This window comes from Calonectris borealis, chromosome 3 (genome assembly GCF_964195595.1).
Source record: "Calonectris borealis chromosome 3, bCalBor7.hap1.2, whole genome shotgun sequence".
NCBI classification, from domain to species: Eukaryota; Metazoa; Chordata; class Aves; order Procellariiformes; family Procellariidae; genus Calonectris; species Calonectris borealis.
Window position 1 is genome coordinate 30,423,999 of NC_134314.1, and position 17,062 is coordinate 30,441,060.

A 17,062-nucleotide genomic window follows, 5' to 3' on the forward strand; every position below is an offset into this window, starting at 1 on the left:
GGGCCATCACGAGAACAGGAGGAGGAGGAGGCAGAACCCGTAAATGAGATGGTGACCACCCGATCCCTATCCCTGGGTGAGCTGCGAGATATGCGAAAAGACTTCAGCCGTCGTCCAGGGGAGCACATTGTCACCTGGCTGCTCCGATGCTGGGATAACGGGGCCAGTAGCCTGGAATTAGAGGGTAGGGAAGCCAAGCAGCTGGGATCCCTTTCTAGGGAAGGGGGCATTGACAAAGCAATTGGACAAGGGGCACAAGTCCTCAGCCTCTGGAGGCGACTCCTGTCAGGTGTGAAGGAAAGGTATCCCTTCAAGGAAGATGTTATATGCCACCCAGGCAAGTGGACCACCATGGAGAGAGGTATCCAGTACCTGAGAGAATTAGCCGTGCTGGAAGTGATTTATGATGACCTGAACAACGAGCAGTTATCCAAAGACCCAGATGAGGTCAAATGCACCCGACCCATGTGGCGGAAGTTTGTACGGAGCGCACCAGCGTCACATGCAAACTCATTGGCAATAATGACCTGGAGAGATGGAGAGGAACAAACAGTGGATGAACTGGCTGGCCAACTCCGGCAATATGAAGAAAGTCTCTCTTCCTCCCTACGAGCCTGTGTCTCTGCTGTGGAGAAACTGTCTCAGGAGGTCCAGCAAATCAAAGAGGATATGTCCTGCTTCCCCCCTGCACGGGCCAGTGTCTCAGCCATTAGGAGCAAACGTCCCTCTGCTCAAGAGAGGAGACATCGTGGGTACACACCCCGGGGCACCCTGTGGTTTTACCTGCGTGACCACGGAGAGGACATGAGGAAGTGGGATGGAAAACCTACCTCAGTCCTACAGGCACGGGTACATGAGTTGCAAGGGAAAACAACCACAAAAGCGGGTTCTTCCAGGAAAACCGCTGCTCCGGTCTCCAGCGAGTTCCCCAGACAGAGTAGAAGGGCTGATTCCACTTCCGACCTTAACAAAGGGACTTCTGACTCATACTTACAAGAAGTAGATAGCGAATATGATGACCAGGACTAGAGGGGCCCTGCCTCCAGCCAGGTGGAGGAAAGGGACAACCGGGTTTACTGGACTGTGTGGATTCGATGGCCTGGCACATCAGATCCACAAGAATATAAGGCTCTCGTAGACACCGGTGCACAGTGTACCCTGATGCCATCAGGCTATAAAGGGGCAGAACCCATTTGTATTTCTGGAGTGACAGGGGGATCCCAAGAGTTAACTGTGTTGGAGGCGGAAGTGAGCCTAACCGGGAAGGAGTGGCAGAAGCACCCCATCGTGACTGGCCCAGAAGCTCCGTGCATCCTTGGCATAGACTACCTCAGGAGAGGGTATTTCAAGGACCCAAAAGGGTACCGGTGGGCTTTTGGTATAGCTGCCCTGGAGACGGAGGAAATTAAACAGCTGTCCACCTTGCCCGGTCTTTCAGAGGATCCTTCTGTTGTGGGGTTGTTAAAGGTCCAAGAACAACAGGTGCCGATCGCTACCACAACAGTGCACCGGCGGCAATACCGCACCAACCGAGACTCCTTGATCCCCATCCATGAGCTGATTCGTCGACTGGAGAGCCAAGGAGTGATCAGCAAGACTCGCTCACCCTTTAACAGTCCCATATGGCCAGTGCGAAAGTCCAATGGAGAGTGGAGACTAACAGTAGACTATCGTGGCCTGAACGAAGTGACGCCACCACTGAGTGCTGCCGTGCCGGACATGCTGGAACTTCAATACGAACTGGAGTCAAAGGCAGCCAAGTGGTACGCCACCATTGATATCGCTAATGCATTCTTCTCCATCCCTTTGGCGGCAGAGTGCAGGCCACAGTTTGCTTTCACTTGGAGGGGTGTCCAGTACACCTGGAACCGACTGCCCCAGGGGTGGAAACACAGCCCTACCATTTGCCATGGACTGATCCACACCACACTGGAACAGGGTGAGGCTCCAGAACACCTGCAATACATTGATGACATCATCGTGTGGGGCAACACAGCAGAGGAAGTTTTCAAGAAAGGGGAGAGAATAGTCCAAATCCTTCTGAAGGCCGGCTTTGCAATAAAACGAAGTAAGGTCAAGGGACCTGCACAGGAGATCCAGTTTTTAGGAATAAAATGGCAAGATGGACGTCGTCAGATCCCAACAGATGTGATCAATAAAATAACAGCCATGTCTCCACCAACTAACAAAAAGGAAACGCAAGCTTTCTTAGGCGTTGTAGGCTTTTGGAGAATGCATATTCCAAATTACAGTCAGATCGTAAGCCCTCTCTATCACGTGACCAGGAAGAAGAACGACTTCAGATGGGGCCCTGAGCAACGACAAGCATTTGAGCAAATTAAACAGGAGATAGTTCAGGCAGTAGCCCTTGGGCCAGTCCGGGCAGGACAAGATGTGAAGAATGTGCTCTACACCGCAGCCGGGGAGAATGGTCCTACCTGGAGCCTCTGGCAGAAAGCACCAGGGGAGACTCGAGGTCGACCCTTAGGGTTCTGGAGTCGGGGATACAGAGGATCCGAGGCCCGCTACACTCCAACTGAGAAGGAGATATTGGCAGCATATGAAGGGGTTCAAGCTGCTTCGGAAGTGGTTGGCACTGAAGCACAGCTCCTCCTGGCACCCCGACTGCCGGTGCTGGGCTGGATGTTCAAAGGGAGCGTCCCCTCTACACATCATGCAACTGATGCTACGTGGAGTAAGTGGGTCGCGCTGATCACACAACGGGCCCGAATAGGAAACCCCAGTCGCCCAGGAATCTTGGAGGTGATCACGAACTGGCCAGAAGGCAAAGATTTTGGAATATCCCCAGAGGAGGAGGTGATGCGTGCTGAAGAGGCCCCACCATATAACAAACTACCAGAAAACGAGAAGCAATATGCCCTGTTCACGGATGGGTCCTGTCGCCTTGTGGGAAAACATCGGAGATGGAAGGCTGCTGTATGGAGTCCTATACGCCAAGTTGCAGAAACTGCTGAAGGAGAAGGTGAATCGAGCCAGTTTGCAGAGGTGAAAGCCATCCAGCTGGCCTTGGGCATTGCCGAACGAGAAAAATGGCCAGTACTTTATCTCTATACTGACTCATGGATGGTGGCAAATGCCCTGTGGGGGTGGTTGCAGCAGTGGAAGCAGAACAACTGGCAGCGCAGAGGTAAACCCATCTGGGCTGCCGCATTGTGGCAAGATATTGCTGCCCAGGTAGAGAACCTGACTGTAAAAGTACGTCATGTAGATGCTCACGTACCCAAGAGTCGGGCCAGTGAAGAGCACCAAAACAACCAGCAGGTGGATCAGGCTGCCAAGATCGAAGTAGCTCAGGTAGATCTGGACTGGCAACATAAAGGTGAATTATTTATAGCTCGGTGGGCCCATGACACTTCAGGCCACCAAGGGAGAGATGCAACATATAGATGGGCTCGTGATCGAGGGGTGGACTTAACCATGGACACTATTGCACAGGTTATCCACGAATGTGAAACATGCGCTGCAATCAAGCAAGCCAAACGAGTAAAGCCTCTTTGGTATGGAGGACGATGGTTGAAGTATAAATATGGGGAGGCTTGGCAGATTGATTATATCATGCTCCCACAAACCCGACAGGGCAAGCGCTATGTGCTCACCATGGTGGAAGTAACCACAGGATGGCTGGAAACATATCCTGTGCCCCATGCCACCGCCCGGAACACCATCCTGGGCCTTGAAAAGCAAGTCCTGTGGCGACATGGCACCCCAGAAAGAATTGAGTCAGACAACGGGACTCACTTCCGAAACGCCCTCATAGACACCTGGGCCAAAGAGCACGGCATTGAGTGGGTATATCACATCCCCTACCATGCACCAGCCTCCGGGAAAATCGAACGATACAACGGGCTGCTAAAGACAACACTGAGGGCAATGGGTGGTGGGACATTCAAGCATTGGGATACACATTTAGCAAAGGCCACCTGGTTAGTGAACACTAGGGGATCTGTCACTCGAGCTGGCCCTGCCCAATCCAAACCCTTACGTGCTGTAGAGGGGGATAAAGTCCCTGTCGTGCATATGAGAAATATGCTGGGGAAGACAGTCTGGGTTGCTCCTGCCTCTGGCAAGGGAAAACCCATCCGTGGGATTGCTTTTGCTCAGGGACCTGGGTGCACTTGGTGGGTGATGAGAAAGGATGGGGAAGTCCGGTGTGTACCTCAGGGGGATTTAATTTTGGGTGAAAATAGCCAATGAACTGAATTGTACGATGTTAGTTATTACATAGTACTGTATGTCATCACTTTTATGGTTACCATATGCCATATTAACAGTATTACAGTAAGAATCACCCAGATTAATTTAGGATGAACGCCGATGAAACTGAGCAAGGTGCAACAATGATAGAACCAGACGAGCGCCCAGAACTGGCCTCCGCATGCAAGAGCCCGACACCACACACCATCTCTCCTGCCCTGCAAGACTGTTACGACAGATGGAACCCGAAGTCATGGACTAAATGAACTCAACGGACGTTTTAGAGGGATGGCCCATGGACTAAGGGAATGATATCTCTGTGTGCGTATATATCAAAAGGCAGGGAAAAGGAGTGGTGACTAATTGGAATGTATGGGAAAATGTGAGACCTGGGCATGATGTAGATGGCATAGAATAAGGGGTGGATATTGTCCTGGTTCCAGCTGGGACAGGGTTAACTTTCTTCCCAGTAGCCTGGGGGGTGTGCTGTGTTTTGGGTTCGGTGTGAAAGGAGCGTTGATGGCCCATTGATGCTTTGGCTGTTGCTGGGTGATGCTTGCACCGGGAGGGGGGAGCACAGCCGGGGTGGTGGACCCAGCTGGCCAATGGGGTATTCTATACCATGTGACATCATGCTCAGTATAAAAACCAGGTGTGTGGGGGGGCTCGCCCCCCGTTCGTGACACGCGGTCGGCGGTCGGTGAGCGGTTCTGTTGTGCATTGCCTGCTTTGTGTATTCTGTTATTGTTGTTGTTCTCACTGTTATTATTACTGTTCTACTTAGTTTTATTTCAATTATTAAACTGTTTTTATCTCAACCCGGGAGCTTTCCTACTTGTGCCCTCCCAATTCTCTCCCCCATCCCACCGGGGGGGGGGGTGATCGAGCGGCTGCGTGGCGTTTATTTTTGCTGGCTGGGGTTAAACCACGACAATGCTGTCAGAAATACACAGTTGTTAGTAAGAAACTAAGTGGTGTATCTTAACCTAGATATGAAATAAGCAAATGTACACATTCTAATGAAGCTAAGATGCCTACACAGGGTTCATATACAAGACCCTGTGATATGCCATTTTGAGTGTTACTATGTCAGTTGAGTGTATGGTATATTTTCTTGCTGAAATTTAGTTAGATACAAGGTAGATCTCTAAGATGATTAAGAAGTACATTTACTGAAATGTACAGGTATACGTTACAGCATGATTAAAACAGATCACAGCTATCTTTAAGGAGTCAAGAGACAATTTCCTTGACTGGAACAAAGTTTCTGGATTGCATATTTGATAATTTACTTTCTCCCTTGCAAGGTCTATAGTAAATAATTATAAAAAGATTACAGATGCCCTTATCTCCTGTAATTATGAGTTCTTTCCAAACTTCTTGAAGAACTGGTCCCTGAATATCAAAGGTTTATAATGATAGTTCAGTCAGGCAATTTCTGGTTTCATCATACTAAATTATCAATCTCGTTGAAACTTTAAGATTAAATAAAATCACATTATGCTTCAGTTACTTTTCAGCTGCTAAATACAGGATACATCAAATCTGATCCTTATCTACATAAACATGCAATGTGACAGCACATGCCCTGGGTTGTAGCTGCCTCAGTGAGCTGCCGATGAACCTGTCACATACCGCAGCTCTGGCTGACCTAAGGAGTGCTAAGCATAGAATCATAGAATCATTAAGGTTGGAAAAGACCTCTAAGATCATCAAGTCCAACCATCAACCCAACACCACCATACCCACTACACCATGTCCCTAAACGCCCCATCTACACGTCTTTTAAATACTTCCAGGGATGGGGACTCAACCACTTCCCTGGGCAGCCTGTTCCAAGGTCTGACCACTCTTTCAGTAAAGAAATTTCTCCCAATGTCCAGTCTAAACCTCCCTTGGTGCAACTTGAGGCCATTTCCTCTCGTCCTATTGCTAGTTACTTGGCAGAAGAGACCAACACCCATCTCACTACAATCTCCCTTCAGGTAGTTGTAGAGCGCAGTGAGGTCTCCCCCTCAACCTCCTCTTCTCCAGACTAAACAGTCCCAGTTCCCTCAGCCGCTCCTCATAAGACTTGTGCTCCAGACCCTTCACCAGCTTCGTTGCCCTTCTCTGGACACTCTCCAACACCTCCATGTCTTTCTTGTAGTGAGGGGCCCAAAACTGAACACAGGATTTGAGGTGCGGCCTCACCAGTGCCAAGTACAGGGGCACGATCACCTCCCTGCTCCTGCTGGTCACACTATTTCTGATACAGGCCAGGATGCCGTTGGCCTTCTTGGCCATCTGAGCACACTGCCGGCTCATGTTCAGCCAGCTGTCAATCAGCACCCCCAGGTCCTTTTCCTCTGGGCAGCTTTCCAGCCACTCTTCCCCAAGCCTGTAGCGTTGTATGGCGTTGTTGTGGATGAAGTGCAGGACCTGGCACTTGGCCTTGTTGAACCTCATACAGTTGGCCTCAGCCCATCGATCCAGCCTGTGCATCGATCTAGCATGAAGTGGGAAGCTGTTGCCTGTATTGACAGTGGGGTGGTAGAGGGTAAAAGCAAAGCTCTGTGAAAAGAGGAACTCTTTAATTTGTCTTCTCCATACAAAGGGAAAAAAGAAGAGAAATGTTCTTCTTCCAATGCCAGAACTATTAAAAGACATCCTATGCAGAAAAATGGGTCGCTATTAAAATCTCATCATCAAGCATGCCTGCAAGCTTCAGCAATGCAAATGGCATCTCTTCCAATCTTAGAAGAAAAGAAAAGGCATCTCATGGAAACTAGACACTCAACCATTAAAAGGATGATATGATTATACAGCTGAGGTTATATTCTCAAAAGGAGCTACTTGTTTCAGGGTTTTTTTAAAGCTTGTATTCTGATTTTATTGAATGGAATAGTTACCAGTGTGTCTAACGTAGGACGCTTCAGTCCTAATCATCAGAGGTTTGGTTACAACCGTGACTTATTGTAATAGTTTCCTGCTTTTAATTTGCTCTTCAGGTAGTCATAATTCAGTTATATTTTCACACATGATTTTTGAAACAAAGTCACTGAAAGAGAGGGAAGGGGACCTCTTCCTTTACACAGGTAAGATAAATATGTGAAATTCCTTTGGAAATATAGTTGGAAGACAGTCAACTCATCCCATTGTATAAACTCAGCAGGCCTGTACTGGTTAAGCTTCAAAGGAGAAAACGGTTTAGGATGATCTATTTTTGAATGAGCAACTCAAAAATAGCTGTCTCAGTCAGAGGTCCGGAAGGTACTTCTACCAAAGCCTGTGGCACAGGGAGGTAAGTACTCAGCCCAGATAATATGATTCAAACATAGATTATATCAGTTTTCATTAAAAACACCAAACCGTAGAAGACCCCTGGAGACTGACAGATCAACTGGAAGGTAAGACTAGGTCAAAAGAAGGCAGCGATCAGGCACTGATAGAAGGCACCAGTGGAGTCCGAACAAGGTATCATCCAACAGAGCTGTTATGCATATGCCCTGATATGGCCTACTACTACAGGATGTCTATCAAACTCCTTAAATTTAACATTGCTTACTCCTGGCATAATCCTTAGGAAAAGCCAAAACCTGCTCCCATCTAAAATACCAGAGATGATGCCAATACAAAGGATGCCAACTGTATTCTTTGGAACACAGAAAGGATTCCGGCACATAAAATGTATATAAATAAATAAAACACTTTATTGAAATATTGAAAATACTTCATTGAAACACATATTGAGTGGAAGACAGGGACGACAAGCAGGATAAACCCCCCGTAATCCAAGAGGAAGAAGTTAATGACCTGTTATGCCACCTGGATGCTCACAAGTCTATGGGGCCGGATGGGATCCACCCGAGGGTACTGAGGATTGGCAGAGGAGCTTGCCAAGCCACTCTCCATCATTTACCAGCAGTCCTGGTTAACAGGGGAGGTCCCGGACGACTGGAGGCTTGCCAATGTGAAGTGCATCTACAAGAAGGGCTGGAAGGAGGATCCAGGGAACTACAGGCCAGTCAGTCTGACCTCGGTGCCGGGAAAGATTATGGAGCGGTTCGTTTTGAGGGCGCTCACGAGCCATGTGCGGGACAACAAGGGGATCAGGCCCAGCCAACACGGGTTCATGGAAGGCAGGTCCTGCTCGACCAATCTGATCTCCTTCTATGATCAGGTGACCCACCTAGTGGATGAGGGAAAGGCTGTGGATGTGGTCTACCTGGACTTTAGTAAAGCCTTTGACACTGTCTCCCACAGCATTCTCCTAGAGAAGCTGGCGGCTCACGGCCTAGACAGGTATACTCTTTGCTGGGTAAAAAACTGGCTGGACAGCCGAGCCCAGAGAGTTGTGGTGAATGGAGTTAAATCCAGTTGGCAGCTGGTCACGAGCAGTGTTCCCCAGGGCTCAGTTTTGGCGTCAATCTTATTCAATATCTTTATCAATGATCTGGATAAGGGGATCGAGTGCTCCCTCAGTAAGTTTGCAGACGACACCAAGCTGGGCAGGAGTGTTGATCTGCTCGAGAGTAGGAAGGCTCTGCAGAGGCAACTGGACAGGCTGGATCGATGGGCTGAGACCAACTGTATGAGGTTTAACAAGGCCAAGTGCCAGGTCCTGCACTTGGACCACAACAACCCCAGGCAACGCTACAGGCTTGGGGAAGAGTGGCTGGAAAGCTGCCCGGAGGAAAAGGACCTGGGGGTGCTGGTTGACAGCCGGCTAAACATGAGCCGGCAGTGTGCCCAGGTGGCCAAGAAGGCCAACGGCATCCTGGCCTCTATCAGAAATAGTGTGGCCAGCAGGAGCAGGGAGGTGATCGTGCTCCTGTACTCGGTACTGGTGAGGCTGCACCTCGAATCCTGTGTTCAGTTTTGGGCCCCTCACTACAAGAAAGACATGGAGGTGTTGGAGATTGTCCAGAGAAGGGCAACGAAGCTGGTGAAGGACCTGGAGCACAAGTCTTATGAGGAGCGGCTGAGGGAACTGGGACTGTTTAGTCTGGAGAAGAGGAGGTTGAGGGGAGACCTCATTGCGCCCTACAACTACCTGAAGGGAGGTTGTAGCGAGGTGGGTGTTGGTCTCTTCTGCCAAGTAACTAGCAATAGGACAAGAGGAAATGACCTCAAGTTGCACCAAGGGAGGTTTAGATTGGACATTGGGAGAAATTTCTTTACTGAAAGAGTGGTCAGGCCTTGGAACAGGCTGCCCACGGAAGTGGTTGAGTCACCATCCCTGGAAGTATTTAAAGACGTGTAGATGAAGCACTTAGGGTCATGGTTTAGTGGGCATGGTGTGTTGGGTTGACGGTGGGACACGATGATCTTAGAGGTCTTTTCCAACCTTAATGATTCTATGATTCTATGATTCTACGGTCACTGAATCTGTTATCTTTGAGGGAAACCCGCTTATTTTGGTTCCAATATTTTATGGTGCAGTTTGCACAGCTGCCAAGTATTGAAAGCAAGTGCAAATGGTATGCCCAGATACCAAATGCGTAGAAGATATTCACAGAATTAATTTTTAACACTGACAATTTGAAAATATATGATTTAATTTATTATAAACTTGGGAAAGGCTGAAAGGTAAAATACTCTCTGATAGCTAAGCAACATACAACAATTATTTTTTTTGAGCTCACCATCATTGATTGCTTTCACATATAGTGAGTGTAATGACCTACTTTCAGATAGTAATGCAAGGTGATATTAGCTCAGATATACCAGCAGTCTGGTAAGGGTATTTTTAACTCTAGTTGCCTGCATTTCCTACCATGGGAAGTTCATTAGGAGGATGTTACAGTTATATAACAACAATCTAGACCATTTTTTTCTTCTTTTCCTGTACACCAGTAATGTCCTTTAGTACTATGAGAATTATCCACTGCCATTTATCACCCACTGTACCTTAAAAGCTAAAACAGTTTTTGAAGCCAGCTATAAAATCTGTCATAAAAAAGAACTTTCTGAAAAGCAGTAATGCAAAATAATTACAACTACGAAACAGAAACCCTAGCAGTTATTGATCAGTTTGTCTTATAGCCTTGATTCTTTTTACAAAGAAACCAAAATTGTTCAAAGAATTATTTTTTTTCAAATTCTAATTAAATTATGTTCATTTGACTAATCTGTGCTTTATGAGCAACAGTAGTGCAATAGAAATATAAATGAGCTACAGAGTAAAAAAAGCCTTTTTCAACAAGGGACCAGGCACAGTGATGAAAAAAGAACAATCTGTAGAAATGGAAAACATATAATCTTTTGAGGAAATCTTCTCCTTATTTTCATAAGTTAACTTTCTTCTGTGCCAGAAATACCACGTTGTGTAACATGCATTAACACGGTGCACAGCAACTTGCACAAATAATACAATTTTTTTTTTCATTAACTCAAGTCTGCAACCCTTACTAGTGTGCCTGACTAATATCACCCATTTTACGCTGCAAATAAGTATTATTCTAAATACCTCAATGAATCTACTCCTGAGTTACCAACAGTAACTGAGACGAAAAGCAGAGAAACATGATTGTCATTACCTCTTCCCCTTTTCCTGCTCCAGAGAAGCATAAGACTTGCATTTCACAACTAACGAAGAAAGGATGAACCACAACTACCTTTTTCACAGAATCGACCAGTGAAGTGTAGTGGGCAGTCACACTGAAACGAGGTGGCCCCAGTAGGCAGAGAGAGAGAACGACAAGTCCCTCCGTTATGGCACAGTCCTTCTTGGCATACAGATGGCAATTCGGGGGAAATCTGAGAGGGCACAACAGGCTCAGGCAACTCAGACACGTCAGAAGAAACCATAGGAAACGCTGTTGATAGATGTGTGGGTACAGGAATCCTGAAAGGATAGAGACAACATATCAAAACAAAAAGTCATGAGACCTAATTTTGCCACTACATTTCAGCTTCATTTAAAAACAGTAGGATTTTTTGTTTAGAAATTCAGATTATATTTAAGAAAATGTGAGTACATTAGTAATTCCCAATTCAAGTCCCCATCCTGAAATCTAGCAAAAAGATAATGAAGGTATTTTTCCCTGCGAGGGAGCAAGAAATAACCTCCACTCATGTAGCACAGTTTGTATGTGCTCTCATAATTCCTTTTTGGTGGATGTCAACAATGAGGTGATAAATAAATACAGGCTTGTGTTATTAAATATTTTATTGCTTGAAATTACCAAATCTCATAAGGCTGTTCTAGAAGACATGACTTCCATACAAGTAGATTAAGCATGCATATGCAGAAGGAAAAAATGCTGTAATACAGCAATACAGTATCTTTTAATTCATAGAAATTACTATATGGGGGGAGGGGAAAGAAAGAGAGATGGATTTGGTTTCATTTTTCACTACAAATTTTCTTGTTTAGAATGACATTATCTCTCTCTCCTCAATTTTTGAGCTCCCAAATGAACTACTAGACTGATATGTTAATCAGTTGCCTCCTTTTTAATTATTTCCTATCTCAAAATTGCCAGAAATCAGTTAGCAATGCCACCTGTTTGTCCTAATTATAAACTCTCTTTATTACTGCTTTTTGTTTTATCCAGAGACCCAAAGTTGTGACTCACTAAAACTGTACAAACTCAAGGCTGCCTATTTACCAACCAGAACAACATACATGCATCACACAATTTGCTATCATGCAGGCAAAGCGAAAGGAATCAAAAGTCACAAGAAGATTCATGACTATTTAATAAGCTTGCACAATAAAGAAAATAGTTTTCACTAAATTTTACATAAGAGATGGACAGTCTTCTTTCATTTTATGAAGTTCAAGACATTCTATTTTTTTCCAGAAATTCTAATTCTGAAATTTGACAACAATAATATAATAAAATACCTTACTATTTTTACTTCATTGGTAATTTTAAACTTTCTGAATATTTCTCTGATGTCTTAATGTTGTGCAAAAAAAATCAAATTAGAGAAAGGGAGTCTAGGTTGAACTGAAATGTCACTAATATTTTGGTCAAAACAGAACATAAAAATTAAATACTTCATACAATGGTTTATAGGCATCACAGCCAGTGAAAGTTAACATTTTTGGCAACGTGTTGAACATCAACAGCCAAATTCTTACTTATTTTGATGAAAATGGTGTATAAACCTGCTTTATAAAAAATAAAATTAAAAAAAATCCTATATCGACCCCTGCTGCACCCTCCCCTGTCTCCTTGTCACTTACTTTTGTATCAGCTAAAACTTCTGCTTCACCATATTGTGGAGGTTGGAGTATGTCTTAAAAAGAAGCATTTGAAAGGGATGATGTATCATGAGAATAGAGTGTGACTGCAGAAACAAGGTAGATGGGGACACAGGATTGTGATGGGGCACCTTCAGTGTGACTTTGCATTCTCCACTTCAGGCATCTGTCTTCTTAAAACTAGCTTCCGAATTCTTTACATATCCTGCTTAGTCATGACAACCTGAAAGCTGATTTTAATAATTTACTTTTTAAAATCCATATTTTAGAAAGTGCTAATAAACTTCATAATATTCTGAAAGAAAACAATATAACACATCCCAAGGAAGTATGTTGTCTGTAAATCTCACTATTGAAAAATCAGTTCTCTGAATTATCAATACAGCACCTGTACAAAGAAAATGATATACACTGAGGGGCAGGTAGGAAGGAAAAGAAGCTGGACAGAGGAAGGACAGAAATAATTCAGGACAAAGTAAATATCTAAGGGGACCCAGAGAAAGGCACAGTAATTGAGAAAGGAGCAGAGCCTGGGAAAGAACAAAAGGGACGCAGGGCTTATTTGACCGCAAAGAGGAGACGTGCAGAGCAATAATGGTAAGGGAAGCATTAAAAGGGGATACTGAAGCAGGGATGCAGACTGCATCCAAAACATAAGATAGCCAAAACACACACACCACACTATGTTTGTTAGAAATGAGGATACAGGGATTTCAAGGCAGTTAAAAGCCATCCATTTTATATGAGAGAAAAGCATCCAAAAAAATGGCAGACAACAAGAAAGCTGAAAAAAATCCCTTGGAGGCTCAGGACTTGCTGATAAGAGGCTTGGAATTTTAAGAAAATAAGTGACTTCCTGTTTATTTCCATTTACATGAATAGAATAACAACATTTCCATTTATATGACTAGAATTACAACAAAGAAATTGCTGAGTTTATAACCATCCTTTTCTCCTAAGGGAAATAACTAATATGATCTTTGTATGGGCTATTCCATTCAGAGCAGCATTAAGAGTGCACTAACGTGTGTGCTCTCCTCTACAAGGCTAGGACAGCAAATTGAAAAAGCTTAGTCACCTGCTGCTGAGATTACAACACTGATTAAAAAAGGAATTAAAATCTTAATTTTCTTCATTTTCTTCAAACATAAACTAAATGTTTGAGAAACTCTAAACTAATAGTAGGTGTCCTGGTTCCGGCTGGGACAGAGTTAACTTTCTTCCCAGTAGCTTGGGGGGTGTGCTGTGTTTTGGGTTTGGTGTGAAAGGAGCATTGATGGCCCATTGATGCTTTGGCTGTTGCTGAGTGGTGTTTGCACTGGGGGGAGCACAGCCGGGGTGGTGGACCCAGCTGGCCAATGGGGTATTCTATACCATGTGACATCATGCTCAGTGTAAAAACCAGCGGTGTGGGGAGGCTCGCCCCCCGATCGTGACACGCGGTCTGTGAATGGTTGCATTGTGCATCGCCTGCTTTGTGTATTCTGTTATTGTTGTTGTTCTCGTTATTATTACTGTTCTACTTTGGTTTATTTCAGTTATTAAACTGTTTTTATCTCAACCCAGGAGTTTTCCTACTTGTGCCCTCCCGATTCTCTCCCCCATCCCACGGGGGGAATGGGGGGGGGGGGGGTGGGTGAGCGAGCGGCTGCATGGGGTTTATTTGCTGGCTGGGGTTAAACCACGACAGTAGGCTTACATAAAGAATCAGACATTTCCAAGAGAAATTTCTTGGGATCTATTACTGGGATTTTGGGTTGATTTTTCTGCTCCTCCTGAAAAAAAACCCAACAACAAAAATGAAATAAAACCTGGGGAAGAACCAGGGCATAAACTAAGCTCTCATTACTAGCTAGTAGAAAGACCATTTGTCTAATTACAACTAATCCTATAGATGACCATTGCAAAATTTATTCCTCTGAATCAGGTCACAGTTACTGTCAGGGGTAAAATACTGAATGAGAGGGATATCTGCCTGACCAGCAAATCGTGCATTCTTGGGTCCACTGGAAGCACTGATTTCCAGTCATGAAAGTTTCACATCCCCTTTCTAGGGGGAAGCTACTGTTTTTCTCTAAAATAGAATCACAAGAGTGTGCTTCAAACGAAACTTTATAAGCACAAGTAATGCAGTCTCACTTCATTTTTTGGTTGACATTCTAATCCACAGAGAAGAAAGGAAAGCTCCTTGGCAGGTTGATTTCTTCTCAGTTCATTTACTAGTCTTTCATAGGGTGTCAGCCTTTGCAGCGTTGTTCTGGATGTTTTGGTTCTAGATGGTGCCTGACTGTTTAGGTGCCAGCACCGCTTCCAGGTGCCCTGCAGCTCGCAGCCTTACTGCACAGGCAGAGAAGAGTTTGCTTGGGCTGGTTAGCGGGGTAAACGTCTGCAGCTGCACTCACAAGCCATTCAAGCTGCTGCTGTGAATAAGGAATGACCTCGGCTCAACGCAGTTTAACTAAAACATTTATTTGAATAAAAAAGCCAGGAAGTGTTTAATTTAGTAATTGAGGTGCTAGAAGTTTTGACAAAGTGTTAACAAAAATAAATCAGGCAAAGCATCATTCACTGATACTACACAACAAGGCCACAATTTTCTGGGTTTTTTTCTTTTTGATTTTCCAGCCTGTCATTGCCTCTCAGGTCAACAATGCACATGAAGACCTTCTGACTTCCTGCAAGCATCAACACATTGTTTTTAATCTTAAAATGAGCTCAAACAGCTGAGTTTTAGAGGCCTGTAACCTTGTGTTTCATAACTGAGTGCATGTAAGTTTGAAATGCTTGTCTACATATAGATGTTTATGCAATGTGAAGTTTTGTTTATTTTATATTACATTCTTTACCACTCAAGGTGATGTATGATCAACTGAATGGCAGGGATATAGCGCTTAGGGATCATACTCGATGTTATGCTGTTAAATCAAAAGCACACATAGCCTAACCAACAGTGCTTCCCACTCCCCTACACTCTCCTTCTCTTTTCAAAAAGAAACTATTAGGGTATGGAGTTAGAGGCACTGCGGATTAAAAACTTAACAAACCATCTGGGAGGCCCCAGCTGCGCGCTGACCCAGCGCTCTGACCCAGTGCAGGGATCTTGCCAATTTGTATAAATACCTAAGGTGGAGGGAAGGGGGGAAGGTGAGGCCAGACTCTTCTTGCTGATGGCCTGTGAAAGGACATGGGGCAATGGACACAAGCTGAAATACAAGAAATTCCACCTAAATATAAGAAAAAACTTTTTTTTTTTCATAGGGGTGATCTATCTGTACAATGGACTTCAAACTGAGACCTGCAAAGAGAACAGACTTGTCCCCAAAGTAATTCATTATCAGGCTGATGGCAGCCATGTCTGCAGAAGCACGCTGACATTTTTCCTGGAGCAGGTTGATAAGACATGCAATGGCACGGGAGTCCCAGTGATATGATAACATCTCCACTGCCTATATCTTCTGGTACTTACACACTTAACATTTTATTATTGAAGTAATGGATTTAGGCTTATCTGATGTGAGTGTGATAAGGAAGTTTGTATTTTTAGCTTGTCAATAAAGTAATTTGTGCTGGGAAGCAACTGCTTTTATTTGCAATTTTCCGTGGTGGAGAAGTGTGTACATGCCATTTTTCTTGGGCTATGACAGACTATTATTTTAAGCAAATGTTTTAGATTTTGGAGCCAAAAGAAAGATTTTTCAAGGGTATTAGCATGCATGGTAGAATATAATTTCAAAACCTTGTGAAACTGAAAACAACTGCACTTCATGGAAATGTCGGTTTAAACAGGAATAAAAAATCTAGTACCTTGCGTGTAATTTGGCAGGAATGAACAAAGTCGTTTACAGACAGTTTATTTCACTGTTCATAACCATGTCAAGAAGAATATTTTAAATGGCATTTCACTGATTTCAATGTTTCCACAGTTCTCCACTGAAGAAACCACTTAAATCACTTGACACAGTAATTGAGAAAATAATTTAAGAGATTACCAGAGAGGGATTATTTTTATTCAGCAGTTTATGTCTGAATCTTATTTCCTCACCCATCCCAGTCTTTGTCTGATTTGAAAGAATCAGGTGTCTGTTTTCCTAATAGAGATGACTTATAATCAGGTATATCTCTTTAAAGAATTCAGTTCTCAATATATGTTCCAGGCTATGAGCCCAGCTTCTCCCTCCTACTAGGCACAGCATTTGGTAGCAGAACTCAATGATACTGTAGTTGCAGCTTTCCATTTAAAAATTCACAGTTGGTATAACATCATTTGCAACTGCTTTTGCACACACAGCATCTCATTTAATAGTACAAACTCCTAGCAATGCAAATAATATATTTGATATACAATACAGCAGAGGATGTGAGAATGCAATTAACAGATATAACGAAGTTTATGAAATCTCCGTTTACAAATCCAAAGAAAAAATTATGAACTCCAGGATGCATAGCAGTGCCAGATATGGGAAGAAACGTCAGGTATGGAAAGATAGGTGGAAAAGGAAAGAGGAAAAGGAAATATATTACTAAGAGACATATTCCTGTTCTGTTTGCTTTAAAGGATGTAGATTCCATAGACTTTGCAACAGATAAATAAGTTAATGTGACACAGAATTGGCAGCAACTATTCTTTACCTTGAAAGTTTAATAGCAAAA

At 44.1% G+C, this 17,062-nt stretch overlaps 1 protein-coding gene across 1 annotated transcript in view; it reads right to left on the reverse strand.

The window, feature by feature from the left end:
* The window catches only part of EYS (eyes shut homolog), a 958,850-nt gene that overhangs the window by 230,593 nt on the left and 711,195 nt on the right, over positions 1-17,062 (reverse strand). Inside the window, exon 36 of the mRNA XM_075145270.1 lies at positions 10,815-11,044. Coding sequence (XP_075001371.1) covers positions 10,815-11,044 — 230 coding nt within the window. The remainder of the gene's footprint in view (positions 1-10,814; positions 11,045-17,062) is intronic.